The 18,425-nt window shown below is 42.3% G+C and overlaps 1 protein-coding gene across 4 annotated transcripts in view; it reads right to left on the reverse strand.

The window, feature by feature from the left end:
- C9orf72 (C9orf72-SMCR8 complex subunit) overlaps positions 1–12,100 on the reverse strand; it is a 27,198-nt gene extending 15,098 nt beyond the window's left edge. Inside the window, exons 1-3 of one of the 4 annotated variants that reach the window (XM_020872302.2) lie at positions 11,930–12,100; positions 5,454–5,941; positions 4,146–4,205 (exon numbers count right to left, since the gene is read on the reverse strand). In XM_020872302.2, the coding sequence (XP_020727961.2) occupies positions 4,146–4,205; positions 5,454–5,897 (504 nt within the window). In that variant the 5' untranslated portion in view covers positions 5,898–5,941; positions 11,930–12,100. Of the gene's footprint in view, positions 1–4,145; positions 4,206–5,453; positions 5,942–6,330; positions 6,384–11,783; positions 11,885–11,929 lie in introns of those variants that run through there. The other 3 variants (XM_020872301.2, XM_070480600.1, XM_020872303.2) reach the window with 3 other exon arrangements.
- Positions 12,101–18,425: the final 6,325 nt, after the last annotated feature.

Genomic DNA, 18,425 nt, shown 5'->3' on the forward strand with positions numbered 1-18,425 from the left:
CATCTGTTGAATCAGAGAAAAAGCAACAGAATTCCAGAAAAACATCTGTTTTTGCTTTACTGACTGTGCCAAAGCTTCTGACTGTGTGGATCACAACAAACTGTGGAAAAGTCTTAAAGAGATAAGAAAAACAGACCACCTGACCAGCCTCCTGAGAAATCTGTATGCGGGTCAAGAAGCAACAGTTAGAACTGGACATGGAACAACAGACTGGTTACAAATTGGGAAAGGAGTATGTCAAGGACGTATATTGTCACCCTGCTTATTTAACTTATATGCAGAGTATATCATGCAAAATGACGGGCTGGATGAAGCACAAGCTGGAATCAAGATTGCTGGGAGAAATATCAATAACCTCAGATATCCAGATGACACCACCCTTATGGCAGAAAGTTAAGAAGAACTAAAGAGCCTCTTGATGAAAGTGAAAGAGGAGAGTTGAAAAAGTTGGCTTAAAACTCAACATACAGAAAACTAAGATCATGGCATCTGGTCCCATCACTTCATGGCAAACAGATGGGGAAACAATGGAAACAGTGACTGACTTTATTTTTTTGGGCTCCCAAATCACTGCAGATGGTGACTGCAGCCATGAAATTAAAAGATGCTTGCTCCTTGAAAGAAAAATTGTGACCAACCTAGAGAGCATATTAAAAAGCAGAGGCATTACTTTGCAGACAAAGGTTAGTCTAGTCAAAGCTATCATTTTTCCAGTGGTCATGTATGGATGTGAGAGTTAGACTATAAAGATGAGCACCAAAGAACTGATGCTTTTGAATTGTGGTGTTGGAGGAGACTCTTGAGTGTCCCTTGGACTGCAAGGAGATCCAACCGGTCCATCCTAAAGGAAATCAGTCCTGAAAATTCATTGGAAGGACTGATGCTGAAGCGTAAACTCCAATACTTTGGCCACCTGATGTGAAGAACTGACTCACTGGAAAAGATCCAGATGCTAGGAAAGATTGAAGGCAGGAGGATACAGGGACGACAGAGGATCAGATGGTTGGATGGCATCATTGACTCGATGGACATGAGTTTGAGCAAGCTCTGGGAGTTGGTGATGGACAGGGAGGCCTGGCATGCTGCAGTCCATGGGGTTGCAAAGAGTCAGATACGACTGAGCGACTGAACTGAACTGAAGCTCCTTACACGCATATTTGAAGTAAAAATTGCATTCCTATGACCAGTCCTTTTTTTGAGTGACTTAACCTAGTTTTCAGAGCCCCATATCATGTTAAGTTGCTTTAGAATTTAAATATGATGCTGCCTCTGGATACGGTATCCTAAGTCATAGGCCCCTTTGTATCATTCAAGATGTTTTATTATAAAAAAATTCCATCCTATAGTAACCTATGAATATAAAACTTTCATTGCCTTTTCTTTTTAAAGTAATTTTTTAAATCTGTTTATAATTACAACAATCAACACATGTAATTCAAAAAGGCTAATGATTGACCTTGTGTTAAATTTGCTTCCTTGTAAAAAAATTTTATCATATGACAGCTACAAGCATCTAAAACTAGCATGATTAAACTTGTTTCAGATTATATATCATCGTCAAATAGTATTTATTGCTCAAAATAAAGTCACTGTAACCACATGATGTGAGATTTTGCAAGAACTCAATTATCAGGCAACTCCTTTTCAGAAAGGATAGTTATGGGAGAATACCGTCCCTTTGGGGCTTCCCTGGTAGCTGAGCTGGTAGAGAATCCACTTGCAATGCAGGAGACCCTGGTTCGATTCCTGGGTTGGGAGATGCCCTGGAGAAGGGATGGGCCACCACTCTAGTCTTCTTGGGCTTCCCTTGTGGCCCAGACGGTAAGTATTCGCCTGCAGTGCGGAAGACCTGGGTTTGATCCTTGGGTTGGGAAGATCTCCTGCAGGAGGGCAAGGCAACCCACTCCAGTATTCTTGCCTGGAGAATCCCCATGGACAGAGGAGCCTGGCGGGTTACAGTCCATGGGGTCACAAAGAGTGGGACACGACCGAGCACATACCTTCCCTTTTAGCTCAGTCCAGTCGCTCAGTTGTGTCCGCCTCTTTCCGACCCCATGGTGTAGGCATATATACTATTTATACACAGCATCTCGACATTTATCATCATAAGCAAATGGAGATCCTCACTGAAGCTTAACAACAACAAATACTAGATGGCTGAACACAGAAGAGGCTCTAAAATGTCTTGAATTTCTCAGCAGCAAAGTTCCCCTTTAAAAACCTCCTGTTTGTTCCCCTTTAAAAACCTCCTGTTTGTTCCCCTTTAAAAACCTCCTGTGTGTGCTTAGTCGCTCAGTCATGTCTGACTCTTTGTGACCCCACGGACTGTATGTAGTCCACCAGGCTCCGCTGTCCATGGGGATTCTCCAGGCAAGAATACTGGAGTGGGTTGCCATGCCTTCCTCCAGGGAATCTTTCCAAACCCAGGGGTTGAACCCAGTCCTCCTGCATTGCAGGCAGATTCTTTACCGTCTGTGTCACCAAGGAAGCCCAAGTATAATTTCCTCCTGACACAGAAAGGGGGGGGATAACATTTTTAAGAGGGCTTAGAAGAGAAATAACTTTAACGTTAATAGCTGTCAACTTTATAAGCACAGATTTCTGGTTTGAAAAAATTCCAGAAAACGTAGAATTTTACTGGGTTCTAAATGTCATTATGTTGACATAACTCTACTAGTTCCTCCATAAGTAGAAGGTACATCGAGAGGTTGGTGAAAGTCACCCCATTCCTGGGCACACTTCTTACTGCCTGCAAGGAAAGCCAGGCTTCTCTGAATAAAGGGAAACATTTTCTTGTTAAGTCTTAGACCTTTCCCCATATCTGTCTCCTTCTGACTTTTGTAAATGTTATTTACAAAGGTATAAACATATAAATTTTGTAAAGAAGGTCATTTTATAGCATTTTGTATTTGCCTTGTTTATGTTCCTATATCCTGACAAATTTGTAGAAAAAAGTTATTGTTTAAAATAGCATTTGTCTCAGGCATCCCAAAGAGAACCAGAGAGAAGGCTTGTTTACACTGGAATTTTCAGAGGAGCAATGAGGGTGGCCAGAGGCAATGAGAGTGAAAGCAGAGAACCCTTTCTCTGGGGGGAAATCTCCCTTCAGAAAATCTCTGCCCTGGGTTGAAATGCTTTGTAATTAATTTCCATGAGGGAAGCCATACCCTTGCAATCATGCTTCTCAAACCCTGGTGCCTGCTCCCTAAGGATGTTCAAAGCCATGGGATAAACATGGCCTGTTTGCCTGGAGACTTGATGCCACCAGAAGCCAGAATGGTAAGAAGGTAAGGAATACTAATGGCAAACCGTAATAGTAAAACAGATAGATATATCACGGAATAAACTATAAACTGCATGAGGTTTAGATTGAGAAAGGAGCATTGACACAGACACACACTCTCATGTGTAGAATAGATAAGTAGTGGGAAGCTGGTGTGTAACACAGGGAGCCTCCCGTGGTGCTCTGTTAGAAGGGTGCAGTGGGGCGGGTAGGGAGCTTAAGAGGGATGGGATGTATACATATGCAAACTTATGCCTGATTCATGTTGTACAGCAGAGACTGCCACAAGACTGTAAAGCAATTATCCTCCAATTAAAAAAATTGCAAGAGTTTTAAAGATACAATTGAGACTTCAAAGTATCATGCCTAGACCTGTGAGTGTACTCCCAGATATCTTAGGGGTACTCACTCTCCTGCTACAACTACTTCTGTCCAAATGCTTAAGAAGCAATACCTTAAAAAAATAATCTAATATATAGCACTTAAAATTTTTACTATGCGCAACTTGTCCAAAATTTATCCCTTGCAAATGGAAAAAAGGCAGCAAAATATTAATTTGTAGATGCAGCTCTTATTATCCTTTATTTATTTAACTCTTCAGGTCTAAGATACGGAAGTTTTTATCCAGGTTATTCCATTTATCTCCATAAAGATTCTGTTTGCATTTAGGCTCGCTCTGTCAAATTAATAATGTCTGCAGGGAATCTTCTCAACCCAGGGATTGAACCCGGGTCTCCTGCATTGCAGGTAGACTCTTTACCATCTGAGCCACCAGGGGAGTTTAACAGAAGCACCCCTTAGCTTTATACAGCCCTCAGTGGTGGGTCTGGCTGTGTTCGGGGATGAGAAATCTGCACCTTACCTGATCTTCCATTCTCTCTGTGCCTTCCAAGACGATTTTCTGGACATTTTCTTGCCTCTCCTGAGCAAGAGAAAATTCATTAAAATTAGTAAACCACAGCCTTTAGATACTTGTTTATTTTCCACAATACAGTTAAATGGCAGACATCTTCCTGGGTAATTTAATTCATGGGAAAAATACTTTCCACTTTAGGGTCAAAAAAAGAGGGGTGGGTGGGAAGCACCCAAAAAATCCATGCTCTCATAGACAATACGAAATAAAATAACACCCTTTTCGTCTGCAGTTAAAAATGTAATTTGACAGAAAAACAGTCAATGTAACATCTGCAAAGTTTCACAAAAGAAACTAATGATTTGTACTTTTCAAACTGGATAAGATGAAGATGAATCTAGGGAATGCAGAGCTAGATTTTAAATTATTTTTATATACGTGAGAATTAAGGAGGTATGCCTTTAAACGTAGTTGGATTTCCATGTTAGCATCAAACTGCAAAGCAGAAAGAATGAAATTTGTTCTTCTCATGTGTCAGAATTACAGTATATGGAAATATAAATATTACTATATATTAAACTATAGGATTTAGGTGATAACAATAATTTCCTCTAGCTCAAGTCACAAAATTGAAAGGAATATCTTCTGAAAAGCGGTTGGACCATTTGGTCCAACTTCTTAATTTTAAAAATTTGGGAACTTGGCAAAGAACTTAAAGGGACCAAAGGTTATATGGGCAAAGGCTTATGAAACAATTGTCCTAAACTGCTTACACTATACACAGTGAGTAAAAGACAGGGTCATGCAATGCAAAAATAAGTTTTCAGAGTCAAACACGCTGCAAGACAAATCCATACTCGGAAGCTTATGTTTCTTAATTTCTCTAAGCTTTGGTTTTCTGTTTACAATGTGGAGCTATCATCTCCTACCTTCCAGGGTTAGAAACGACAAATATCAGCCTAGATTGATTTGTGTAGAAGCTAATAATAGCTCCTGTTTGAAGTTAACTGTATATAATTTCTAAAAATTAGATATAAGTGTGCGTGCGTGCCCACTCAGTTGTGTCTGATTCTTTGTGACCTCATGGACTGTAGCCTGAGAGGCTCCTCTGACCATGGAATTTGCCAGGAATACTAGAGTGGGTAGCCATTTCCTTCTCCAGGAGATCTTCCCCACCCAGGGATTGAATCCAGTCTCTTGCGCATTGGCAGGCGGGCTCTTACCGCTGAGCCACCTAAGAAGCCAGAAATAGATGTATTGGAAGGTAAACTTTCAGTGGGTAGGTTAGCATGCTTAATAGGTTCCAAACCCACTCACCTTATGCATCCATATCCTCCCTTTCCGGATAATGTGAGTTAATCTATCCACACAGACTCTGTGAAGTGGGAGGTAGAAGCTCAGCTCTGTCTGGGGAAGTATGATCGATAGTCCATAGGTGCTCCTATCCCCATTCCAGTTTCCGTCGAAGATTAACGAAACAATAATTACTCCTTTTTCAGATAAGACAAAGAACTTCACGTCTATTGCCCCACTCTCTGCATTTCGAAGGATTTCTCCGTTGAGGGTATGGTTGGCAAGAAAAGTTATTTCTCCGTCGCTGAGAAGTACCTGTTCTGTCTTTGGAGCCCAGATGTGCCTTACTCTGGGACCAAGAATATTGTCCCAGTAAGCGAAGGTCGCTGCCAATAAAGGGGATTCCCCACTTAAAGCAATCTCTGTCTTGGCAACAGCTGGAGATGGTGGTGGGCAGAGGGTCGACATCACTGCATCCCAACTGTCACATTATCTGAAAGCTCCAGGGATACCTGGACAATGACATACAAAACCAGTGATCAAGTTCAGCGATTTTAAAAGTCATCCATCAAAAACACAACTGTTGGTATTGATATATACACGTGTGCGCATACTGTCATGTCCGTCTCTTTGTGACCCCATGGACTGCAGCCCGCCAGGCTTCTCTGTCCATGGGATTCTCCAGGGAAGAAGACTGGAGCGGGTTGCCTTTCCTCCTCCAGGGGATCTTCCCAACCCAGGGGTCAAACTCACATCTCCTGCGTCGGTAGGCAGAATCTTTACCATTGAGCCACCTGGGAAGCCCACTGATATATACACACTACTCTGCTTAAAATGGGTAACTAATGAGGACCTGCTGCGTAACACGGGAAACTCTTCTCGATACGCTGCAATGACCTACCTGGGAAAGTAACCTGAAGAGTGGATATATCCATGTGCTGTACAACAGAAACACAACACTGTAAATCAACTATACTTCAATTAAAAAAAAAAAGTGCACTCTAAGGTTAAAAAAAAAAAAAACTTAAATGATTTAGATATGTGTGGTTTTCTCCTCTCCAGTCAAAAAGATGTGAAAGCATGTCTCCTACTATGCATGATAGGTGTACATTAAGGGTTTGCTGATATAATGATAATTTCATGATACACAGTAGTAAATTACCACTTATAATCAGGATACACACTTAGAAATCCGAAATAATGACCTTAAAAAAAGCCTTTGAACATTACTATGAAATACTATATACTAAAGCTCATTGTATAGATCCTCACTGTTTCTGGACAGCCAGCCTATTTGCAATTCTAATATGATTGGCTATTTGGTTCCTGAACCATAGGAATTAAAGAGAAGCCAGCTGGGAAAGGGAGGACTCACCAAGAGACCATGGCACCTGCCGTGGGCTGGACTGTCCTTCCCCACCCCAAACAGACGTTCACGTCCTAACCCCCTGTGAGCTTACTTAGAAACAAGTGTAATCAAGTTAGGATGAGGTGGTATTGGATCAGGGTGGTCCTCAGACAACGGCTGGTGTCCTGGCAAGGAGAGAAAGCTTTGGAGACATGCAGACAGAAACAGGGCCATGTGAAGATGAAAAGAAACTGGAGTGATGTGGCTGCAAGCCAAGGTACGTGTGCTGGTAACTACCAGAAGCTAAAAACAGGCAAAGATTCTTTTCTGGAGTCTTTAGAGGAGCATGCCTCTGCCAACCACTCATTTTGGGCTTCTAGCTTTCAGAATTGAGACAGGATACATTTTTATCATATTTACATCACCCAGTTTGTGGTACTTTGTTATGGCAGTCCATACCTGGCAGTAGAAAACCTTAAAAGCTGCTAAGGGTGGGGGTGGGGGTGGGGGCGGGGAGAAAAGAAAGACAAAAGATTATAAGACCACAGCAATCTGGAACCATGTGAGAAAATGAGGAAACGACTACACACATGATTATTCTCAACATACTCTTTGGCCATCAAGGGTATTAAAGCCAAATACAAGTGTTCAAAGTGAGGTAAGTATATTTAATATGATGTTCAAGAAATAAGAAATATATTTAATATGCTATTCAAGAAAGCAGTATGGCATTTTATCATTACAAAGAAGCTTCTACACTAAATGGCTAAAGTAAAAAAAGCTTTAATTATTTAAAACATGTAGAGGACTAACTAAATGGTTGGATGGGCCCTTTCAATCTACTGAGAAAATAGAGAAGAGTGAACTGCCCAAGGTCACTGAGCCACACTAGAATCCAGGTCTCTTCGACATCTTGCTGCTGCTGCTAAGTCACCTCAGTCGTGTCCGACTCTGGGTGACCCCATAGATGGCAGCCCACCAGGCTCCCCTGTCCCTGGGATTCTCCAGACAAGAACACTGGAGTGGGCTGCCATTTTGACATCTTAACCCATTCCAATGAATCACTCTAAAATTGTACATTCAATGAGGTACGAATGCAAAATGAATCATTCCTGCCTAATGTTAAAATTGAATATGCACTGAATGCATATTCAGTGCCAATTTCATTTAGGCAAGTCTAAAATGGTTGAATCTATTCATTATAATGGTAAAGGTGAAAGTGAAGTCGCTCAGTCATGTCCGGCTCTTTGTGACCCCATGGACTGCAGTACGCCAGGCTCCTTTGTCCGTCCATGTGATTTTCCAGGCAAGAGTACTGGAGTGGGTTGCCATTTCCTTCTCCAGGGGATCTTCCCGACCCAGGGATTGAACCCAGGTCTCCCGCACTGCAGGCAGATGCTTTTACCTTCTGAGCCACCAGGAAGTCTTACCTAATAGAAAAGGATAGTAGTTAATAGGTGAGCTATGATATATCTATCTTTGCTTGTATGATTGCTTTAGAAATAAGATTTGATCTGTAACTAAATTCATGTCAAAGTAAACCATTTTACTTCAAATAAAGAACTTTTTCTACACCTTGTCAGAAGAGCTCAGAGACTGATGAAAAGCAAAAAATAAAATACTCTAATTTTAGAGTGTTGTATGAGCACTTTTATCATGATGTCAAGAATGGATATACAGCGTTTGGCAAAATGCCTTACTATAAGTATGTGCAGAAATGGTTTAACACAAAGACAGTTCTTGTGTATTTTTTATTTTAGAAATTCATTTAGGAAATATTCACATTTTTAAATGTGCTGTATCAATTTAATAGACTTTAGAGATTACACTCAGTATAAGTTGTATAGCTTGCTTAAAATATCCACTGTTGGGACTTCCCTGGTGGTCCAGTGGTTAGGACACCATGCTCCCAATGCAGGGAGCATGGGTTCAATCCCTGGTCAGGGAACTAAGATCCTGCAGGCCACATGACTCAGTCATAGAAAAAATCCACTGTTACAGATACTATTTAAATACTTTACAATGACAGAATATAGGAATATAATTTGGATAGAAACTGTAATGATGCTAAGATAATTAATAACAGCAAACTTTAGAGGCCAAGGAGATGCATTAAGTAAACACAGACCCATACAAGTATACTGTAACATATTCTTTTGTTCTTCCTTTTTGGATAAAAAAGTTGAATAATCATAAAGGCATTATTGCCATTCAAACATTTCATCATTGTATTGAAAATAAAAAACACTTCCTTAAGTGGAATTGAGCCCTGGAACAAAATCTGGTTAGATTATAGCACAACCTTTTACCTGATTGTGAAAACTGTATAGGCCACTAACTATGTTCAATCTTACTGCTAGTATCATCAGCAAGAAAATAAAGGATGAAGATTATGTTGAATTGTTTAGCTTTAAATCCTACTAGAAGAAATAACTTAAGAAATTAAAGTCACAGAGAAGTATAGTTAAGAGAGCAGTAAAATGAATTTACTAACAGTTAAAGTCATCATCTTTGGTAAAGAAAATCCATATATACAGAAATGGCTCAAAATCAAGAGTCTTTCATCAATATATCTTTTAACATGTAGTGCTGGCTACACCACACAGTTATGAAACAAAAGTTTTGAGGTAAGCCAGGATCCAAATTGGGTGACATAGTGGCTTGCCACACTCCTGTAAACAAAGAACAGGGTTCATGAAAGTGTACCTAATATACTTGCTGAAAACAGTCCAACACATGCAGACATAAAGATTAATTACCACATGTTAAAACTGTTAGCACAGGGGCAGTTTTAAAGTTTTGCTTTTTTTAAACCTCTGCTAAAAATCAGCCGTCTCTTCTCTGATTGATATTTAGAAATCTGGTTGGCCCTTACTGCTGTTGTAAAGAAGAACTCAACCATCATTAGGCCCACACTTCTCATAATCATGCTTTCTGTTTATTACCTCCCAATCCTAAGAGAGGGTAAAGTGTCTGCCTGCAATGCTGGAGACCTGGGTTTGATCCCTGGGTCAGGAAGATCCCCTGGAGAAGGAAATGGCAACCCACTCCAGTACCCTTGCCAGGAAAATCCCATGGACGGAGGAGTCTAGTAGGCTATAGTCCATGGGGTCACAAAGTCGGACATGACCGAGAGACTTCACAATCCTAAGAGAGGGCTTCCTAGATGGCGCGGTGGTAAAGAAGCTGTATGGCAATGCAGGAGACTCAAGAGACTTGTGTTCAATCCCTGGGTTGGGAAGACTCCCTGGAAGGAGAAATGGCAACCCACCCCAGTATTCTAGTCTGGTAAATTCCACGGAGAGAGGAGCCTGGCGCTACAGTTCACGGGGTCATAGTGTCAGACACAGCTGAGTGACTGAGCACGCACACGCGCACACACACACACAACCCTAAGAGAAGCAGGGTCCTAATAAAATAGCCCACCTTCCAAAATAGGACCTGCCCAGACAGACTTTATTGACACTGAACTCCTTGTAATGCCAGATAATAAAGAGTTTGCAACACTTTCCAAGACTCAGAGATGTAGTTCACCATAGCCCTATCTGACCGTCTCTCACAGCTCCAGTTCCTCAAACAGGCGGGCTAACCTACTACTCCTTAGAATTACTTAATTAAAACAGAGCCCAAGGGCAGTCTTGAAAGACAGGAGTCTGGTTTTTTCTTTCTCTGAAAATTAATTTGGATTGCTAACAGAGCCAGTAGAAAAAAAACAACAAAAAAACGACACTATTTTATTAACTTTATAAGGTGGGGGAAAAAAACCCTTTAGCTCCTATGTAATTGTTCCCTGGGGCAGGTTACTACCAGCCTAGTGCACAATCTATCACTTCTCTTGTTTTTGTTTCACAGAGTACATTCATCATGATGTTAGTTTCCAACTGATTCAGGGCTTTCCTAGACTGACAAGGTGCCGACAAAACTATCTGTGTCACATAACACCATCGTATTTCAAGTATTCTGACTCCAGGCTATTAATTTCCCATATATTATATTCCTGCTTCTGTGACGTTCGCATCAATTTAAAAGTTTTCCAACATCTAAGATCATCAGTTAAGATATAACAGTATTTTCCAATCTCTTTGTACAAATTTAAATGCCAAATGGATTAAACCCCCCGCCCCCCCCTGCTTTGGATCACAAGAAAGATGAGAACAGTCTGAATCGGAATTTATCCACTGGCCAGAGTCAAGACTGTTTTCACGAAAGCCTAACAATCTCCATTGTTTCGGAAGGGGCCACCTCTCTCGGGCAAGTGCATGACCTCCCAGTCTCCTGAATACAGAAGCCTAGTGAGAGCACCAGGGCCAGTCAGACCCTGAACGGTCAAAGCAGACGCGTAATCAGAGCACTTCTTTCTGCAACTGATACCATCAGTCAACGGATGCCCAAATCATAATGGTCACTTCCTTTAAGTCTGTGCAATCTCGGAGAAGAGAAGTAAACAGGTCACGAACCACAGAACGGGAGCAAAACCCAGTCTAGAACTACGGCCCCAAATTCCAGGACATTAGCAATCCCTAGAAACCTCGAAACCGAGACAATTCTGTAAGCCAGTAGTTTTATCCCAGCCCACCCCATCCCGCTTCATCCTCTCTCGGACCCCGAATCGGTCCGGAGCAGCCGCGCGCCTCCAGCCCTCTGGCCTTCCCCAGGCCTCTTGGTGCCCGAGGCTCCTTCCCCTCGAGCTCGCTGCACAGGGATCTGACCGATCGATCTCTTCGGATCTCACGCCAGGACCCCGGGAAGGAGCCAGCTCGGGGACTGCGGGCGGGAAAGCAGAAAAGGGGACGGAACCCTAAGCCCCTATCTCTGCACCGCCGCTGCCGGAAAGTCCGGGGCCCGGACGCAGGCAACTGCACTAGTCTCCGGGCTGGAAAACCCGATGCCCGCTTTCGGTCAGGGGAGAAGGGGGTAAAGAGAAGACCCGCGGAGCCAAGCCCTGGGAGAGCCTCCGCCGCCGCCCTCGCCCGATCCCCGCCACCGAAGCCCAAACAGCCACCTACACGCCGGCTTCTCCACTCACCCACTCGCCACCGCCTGCTGCTGCGCCGCCGCCGCCGCCGCGGGCAAATGGACCGCAACCGCATCCCCGCCCCCGCGGATGTGGCCCCGCCCCCGGCCCCGCCCACGTGCGCGTCGCGTCCCGGACCTGGCTTCACGCCACTGTCGTTTCTCGCCTTGTGCTGTTCTCCTGGTTAAATTTTTTTCCTATCTTTCCTCGTTCACCCTCCGCGAATATAGTGAGAGCAAAGGGAAGGAGGGAAAGGGCGGGAAAAACAAAACCACACACTGCCTAAGCACCCATCCTCTCTAGGCCCCGCCCCCGTAAGGAAGGAACCGGGCAGCAGGGATGGTTGACGCATCAAGCGCCATCATCCACGCGGGCGGAACAAGTTGCAGCACCACCGTTTCCTCGTGGGACACCGTAGGTTACGTCTTGGCGTTTTCGAAATACGATTACGTAAACGCACGAGGCCTGCGAGAGGAGGGGCGGGGCATTCTTGCTCTCTCCCTTTGCTCAAAGACGGGCTCCGTGAACTTAGCGTAAGAAGTTAGAAGCGAAGATTCTAGTTTACCTGGAGGGCTGCCGGGCCCCTAGAAAGTAAAGTCAAATTGGTGGCTATGAATTGTTTTGTGTTTGGCAGGTAGCGGGCGTTCAACAAATACTTGATGAATGAGTGGATTTTTTTTTTATTTATGACACAATTCAGTGTACTGTAACTTCACCCCAAGTGTCCTTAGGCAATTTCCTTTCCCACAATGTATAGTTACCGCAATTTTGTCTTCTTTACATGTAAGCATTTTCTCAGGCGTGATTTTCACATCTTTAAAGATCCTATTAGCCAGTTGCACAATGTGAATGAGTTGGGTTTTTACTAACCTTTGAACATATATTTTGTTATTGTCTGATGTATTGTAAGTTGTTTTTTTTTAAACCTCGAGTTAAATCAGCCTTTTGGTCTGCACATGTGTATATTCAGGTTATTTGCTGCAGATGAGTAGCACTTAACATTTTAAATCTTCATAAATATAGAATAGCATATCTTTATCATTCAGAGGAAGTATCTCTCACACCTATGCTCTGCGGAAATAGACCCCTTTGTGTTTTATGCTTATATCAAACACCAGAAAAGCTATTATTTCTCTAGTTCCTACTGTGTCTTTGGTGTTGTGCTTCTCAGCCTACATAAGGAATCACGCCCAATCCTCCTAACATATTTAGGATATAGATATCGTCATCCTTGTTTTACGGAGGATTTGACTAATGTTCAGACAGATTACCCAAAACCAGCCAGCCGGCGGATTCAGGCCAGTTTTGTGCAATTCTAAGCGCCCACTGAGTTCTGAGGATACCAGGCTGATACTGAGTTGATGACAGTCTTTCTCAGATAACACCTCGGGGGGATAATACCAACACTTGCAGTTTAGAGTAAGATTGGGACTCAGAGTAAGTGCTTGAGAGAGGAATACAGTGCCAAGGGCGGTTTTTCCTACTTCAACATTCTGCCTTGGGACAAGATAACTTCCCTTGTCTCCAGTTCCTCTTGGAGACAAGGGAAATTGTTTCTGGCTTTGTGCAACATTAACCCTAGAACAGCCATGCTTCCTGTGAGAGACATAATCAAACACCAAGGCCTAGATTCTGCATGGCCATGAGAAATAAGATACATAATGAAAGTGGCTCTGTGTGCAAGATGCTTTATAGTTAGTAAATGTGAGTTTTTCCTCTCACATCTAATTGAACAATTTCTGTAGGTGTTGTGCAGCGGTAGCTTATATGTCTTTTAGTGAATCAGAACAACAAAAAAAATCCAGTCGGAGGAACAAAACAGTTGTGACAGTACTGTGGTTCATGGTATTTGCATGCTTCAAGGTGTAAAATAGGAAGACAGGTATCCTCACTCATATCGATTCTTCAGCAAACCAAAGAGAAGATGGAGTTAAGTATGTAGTGAAAGTGTTAGTTGATAGTTTGTGTCCGACTCTTTGTGACCCCATGGACTGTAGCCTGCCAGGCTCCTCTGTCCGTGGGATTCTTCAGGCAAGAATACTGCAGTGGGTTACCATGCCCTTCTCCAGTAATGTGATCCATATTAGCAGCTGGAAAGGATGACTTGGGAGGACTTTAACCCTTAATCCCTCCAAGTTCTGTTAACCCAAATAAACCACCTCAAATATTAATAACTATACTGTTTAAGGGCAAGTAGGTTTTGCTATTGAAACATATCTTCAAATAAGAGCCCTAGTTCCTCATTTCCAACCAGAATGATAGCCCTAAAATCTTATTTAGAAATGTGTGAGCTCACCACCAGTCCACATATAATTAATGAGCAATTATACAAAAAGGCTTTGCAGCTAAAGGAGCCATGAAGCACCTGGCTAAAAGCTTGGGCTCTGGCATCAGAGATGGTGTATTGTCTCTGCCTTTGGCTCATTATTAGATTTTGAACAATACTTCACTTTCTTGCCTCAGTTTCTCAGCTGCAAAATAGCAAGCAGAGTAAGTTCTCAAAGGGTTCTGTGAAGCTTGTCCAGGATCAAGCAAACTAAGAATTTAGAACACTCAGGAGATGGGGGCTCTAATCTCAGTAACTGTGCAGGGGTAACAGAAGCAATAACAAATGACTTATCAATCTCTTCAACAATGTACATATTTATAATTCCAATAAATAGGAGATCAGAACCCAGGGGACCTTCCTGCTACATCACAAATGTCAGTTAAGGTCAGGGAACCTTTCCCCCATCTTCTCTTTATTACTATATTTCAGAAACGAGTTATGTGCTGCTTCTGGGCTGGAGCTGAGGATTTGTTGACTACCTCCCATTTACCAGGATTACAGCAAATTAGATTCAGCTGTGACTGACATGGGTGCTCCAGTGTTGGACATGGATGAGGAATATTGCTGAATAAACCACAGTGAGTTTAATTTCTTTTAAGTAAAAAGATTTTATGTGGTTGCCTTAACCATTGCAGACTTAACAATAGGTGGTTTAGTTTACTGTTTGGTAGGAATAGAAATGAGCCAACCCCCAAATGAGGTACTTATAGTTGGAATCTTGATTCCTGGGTATATCAAGTTAGTTCTGTGAGTTAGTGTGGTATATACGTGGTTGGGAAAGCTCTAGTGGGTCCATGTTTGGAGCTCACAGTCTCGAGTTCTAATGGTGCTCAATATAGGCAGTGACCCTGCAAGAGAACGTGGTTAGGATCCGATATATATTTCTTTCTGGGTCCTCCTTGGGACTCGTCATTCTATAGGCAAGTCAATAAGCCTCTAGTGGGAGGAATCACACCATTGGCCAGATATTAACCTCTGTTCCTTCCATATTGGTGATCTGAAAACAAGTTGTGAATGATCTAAGGCTCCACGTGAAAGAGTCTCTGAGGGAAAACTCTCAGTTCACTGCAGTCTCATGTAACCCATAAAAGGAAGGGCAGAAAGAAGTGGGATGATAGGCAAACCCTTTTCTGCTCTTTTTTGTTTTTGGTGTGCTATGTGGCATGTGAGATCCTAGTTCCCTGACCAGGGATTGAACCCATGCCCCCTGCATTTGGAGTGGGGAGTCTTAACCAGTGGACCACCAGGGAAGCCCCCCCCCCCATTTTCTAAATTCTTAGACAAGATCATTAATTAATTTCTTACAGAAGACAGATTATGAAGTTTCAGCTTGAAAAGCTTATCCTACTTTGATGGCATTTAGGTGCATCAGCAGTGCACAGTGATGGGTTTGGTGCTGCCCTGCTGGATGTCTGGGTCTCAGTGGACCAGAAACAGATGAAGGGCAGCAAGCTCAAGGGCGGTGACCCCCTCACTAACCCTGTGCTTTCGGACCCACCTCCCTGAGCACATCTGCCCACGGCCACCCCCTGCTTGCAACTCTCAGCACTTTTTGTGTTTATACTTGTCCTTTATTGTACTTACTGGGATGTTGCTTTGTAAGTAGGTTCCTTATTTCCTGTGTGTCTTCTGCCTCTTAACTTTGTCCCAGGCTATTTGAGACCCAGGGCAGGGTACTTACAGTTTTGTCTTCTGACTCCTTTGTTTGGATCGGCAAATGTCAGGTGGATGATTGAACTATTTCACTCCAGCTATTATTATCCTTAGGCTAGACACCTGTGGTATAAGTGCTTCTTTTGAAAATAGTTTTTGTCTTTCTTTAAGAGTCAGGGTTGTTCTGTTTGAGTATCAGGGTCCCTCTGATTTAAAGTGGATGAGGAGCTGTGAAGGAGGCCATCTCTTTTTGTCATCCATGTCATTTTTTCTATCTCCCTTCTTCACACTGTTTCTTTAACCCAACAAAGAAATATAAAAGCACAACTAAAAACTCTGGATCAATCTTGGGTCACTTAAAAAAAAATTTTTTTAAAAGAATAGTATCCTTCTTTAAAAAAAAAATGTTACGGGTGTATAATGTAGTGATTCACAGTTTTTAAAGCTTATAATTCATTTGTAGTTATTACAGGGGCTTCCCAGTGGCACAGTGGTAAATAATCTGCCTGCCAATGCAGGAGGTGCCAGACCCTCTCTGGGCCTGGTAGATTCCTGGGAGGAGGAAATGGCAACCTGCTCCAGTGTTCCTACCTGGAAAATTCCATGGACAGAGGAGCCTGGCAAGCTACAGTATGTGGGGTTGCAAAGAGTCAGACACGACTGAGCATGCACATCATGTCATCATAGTTATTATAAAATATGAGCTGCATTCCCGTGTTGTACCATATATCCTTGTAGCTTATTTTATACATCATGGTTTATACTTCATAATCCTCTACGCCTGTCTTGCCCCTTCCCTCTTCACTCTCCCTCCTGGTAACCACTGGTTTATTCTCTGTATCTGCCCCTTTCAGGTCACTTAGTTTTAAAGTGTTTTAACACCTGGGGAGTTTTGACATCTCCTTTTTCAAAATCATCTTGACCAACTTGGCCCTTTTTCTTCTGTGAACATGAGGACCAACTGGCCTGTAAACTTCCACAAATAACCCTTTTAGATTTTTATTGGTATGGTGTTAAATTTATAGATCAGTTTCTTGTCTTTCCATTTATGAGCATGGTCTGTCTCTCTACTTAACAACTTCTCTTGCACTGATTAATTAGATTTTATAGTTTCCTCAGAAAAGACACTTTCCATCTTTTGGGAGTTTTTCCTGAGTTATGTTTTAATTAGGTTGCCATTGAAATTATTTCTTCTAAAAACGACATTTTACATGATTTGTTGCTAGTATTCAGTTATACTCATTTGTATGTTCATCTTCTTCTTTGACATAAATAATTAAAAGCAACAAAACAAATAATTAAAACCCAGACAAGAAGCTACTAATCATTTTACTCTCATGTCCCTTAACTTTCAGTGTCCAGGGTCCTTAGAATGACTCTCAAGGCTATCCCCAATCTGCTTCCAGTGGACTTTTCAAGACTTCATTCTTCTTGCCTTTTCCCCTGTTGCTTTCTGATCCACCAGCGTTCCCCGCTCTGTAACCATTCGGTTATCTCAGCCCGGAATGCCCTTACCTTCTGGCTCTGTGTGAAGAAATCTTGTTAACTGCAGCCACGTGGTGTCATCTGCGGGAAGGAATTAATGTGTCTTGTGCACCCTTAATCTCCAGCATCAATATAAAAGCCAAACTCTTTGTCATTTATACTTTATATTTTTAGGGCAAATAACGGCCTTATTTAATAATATTGAGGTTGGAATCTTTTGGAGATGGTTGCGTGTGTGCTCAGTCGCTCAGTTGTGTCCGACTCTTTGTGACCCCGTGGACCTGCCAGGCTCCTCTGTCCAGGGGATTCTCCAGGCAAGAATACTGCAATGGGTTGTCATTTCTTCTTCCAGGGGATCTTCCAAGCCAGGGATCGAACCCATGTTTCTTGAGTCTCCTGCATTGGCAGGCCGATTCTTGACCACTTACAACCTGCGAAGCCTTTGGAAATTGTTGCAGTAACACTGTGTAGGGTTTAAAGGCATCAGCTTTTAGACTTGACTCAACTGAGGCTTGAATCCCGGCCCAACCACTCTGTAACGTTGTTGGGTAAGTTATGTAACATCTTTTTTTTTACTTTTATTTTTTGATAAAGGGTTTCAGAAAGAGCTTACTGACTAAGAATTGGAAAAAGAGATTGCCTTTTTATTCCACATCACAAAAAAAGCATCTTTTCCTGACATCATGAATTTGGCCCTGTCCCAGGAAACATCAAACTGGCCAAAGTTAAACAGGCAAGGAGGACTTTCTACCGCTACTGTGATAGGGAAGAGAGACAGAAAACTTCATTGAAATAATAATTGGAAAAGTTTTTAAGAGCTAAGATCTTTAAGCCCTGAGGGGGAATCTTAGGTTATCTATATTTGTTAATTGCCAAAAGGATAAGCTCAAAATTCTCCAAGCCAGGCTTCAACAATACATGAACTGTGAACTTCCAGATGTTCAAGCTCGTTTTAGACAAGGCAGAAGAACCAGAGATCAAATTGCCAGTGTCCGCTGGATATCATTGAAAAAGCAAGAGAATTCCAGAAAAACATCTATTTCTGCTTTATTGACTATGCCAAAGCCTTTGTGTGGATCATGATAAACTGTGGAAAATCCTGAAAGAGATGGGAATAGCAGACCACCTCACCTGCCTCTTGAGACATCTTTATGCAGGTCAGGAAGC

Source organism: Odocoileus virginianus, chromosome 18 (assembly GCF_023699985.2).
Source record: "Odocoileus virginianus isolate 20LAN1187 ecotype Illinois chromosome 18, Ovbor_1.2, whole genome shotgun sequence".
NCBI classification, from domain to species: Eukaryota; Metazoa; Chordata; class Mammalia; order Artiodactyla; family Cervidae; genus Odocoileus; species Odocoileus virginianus.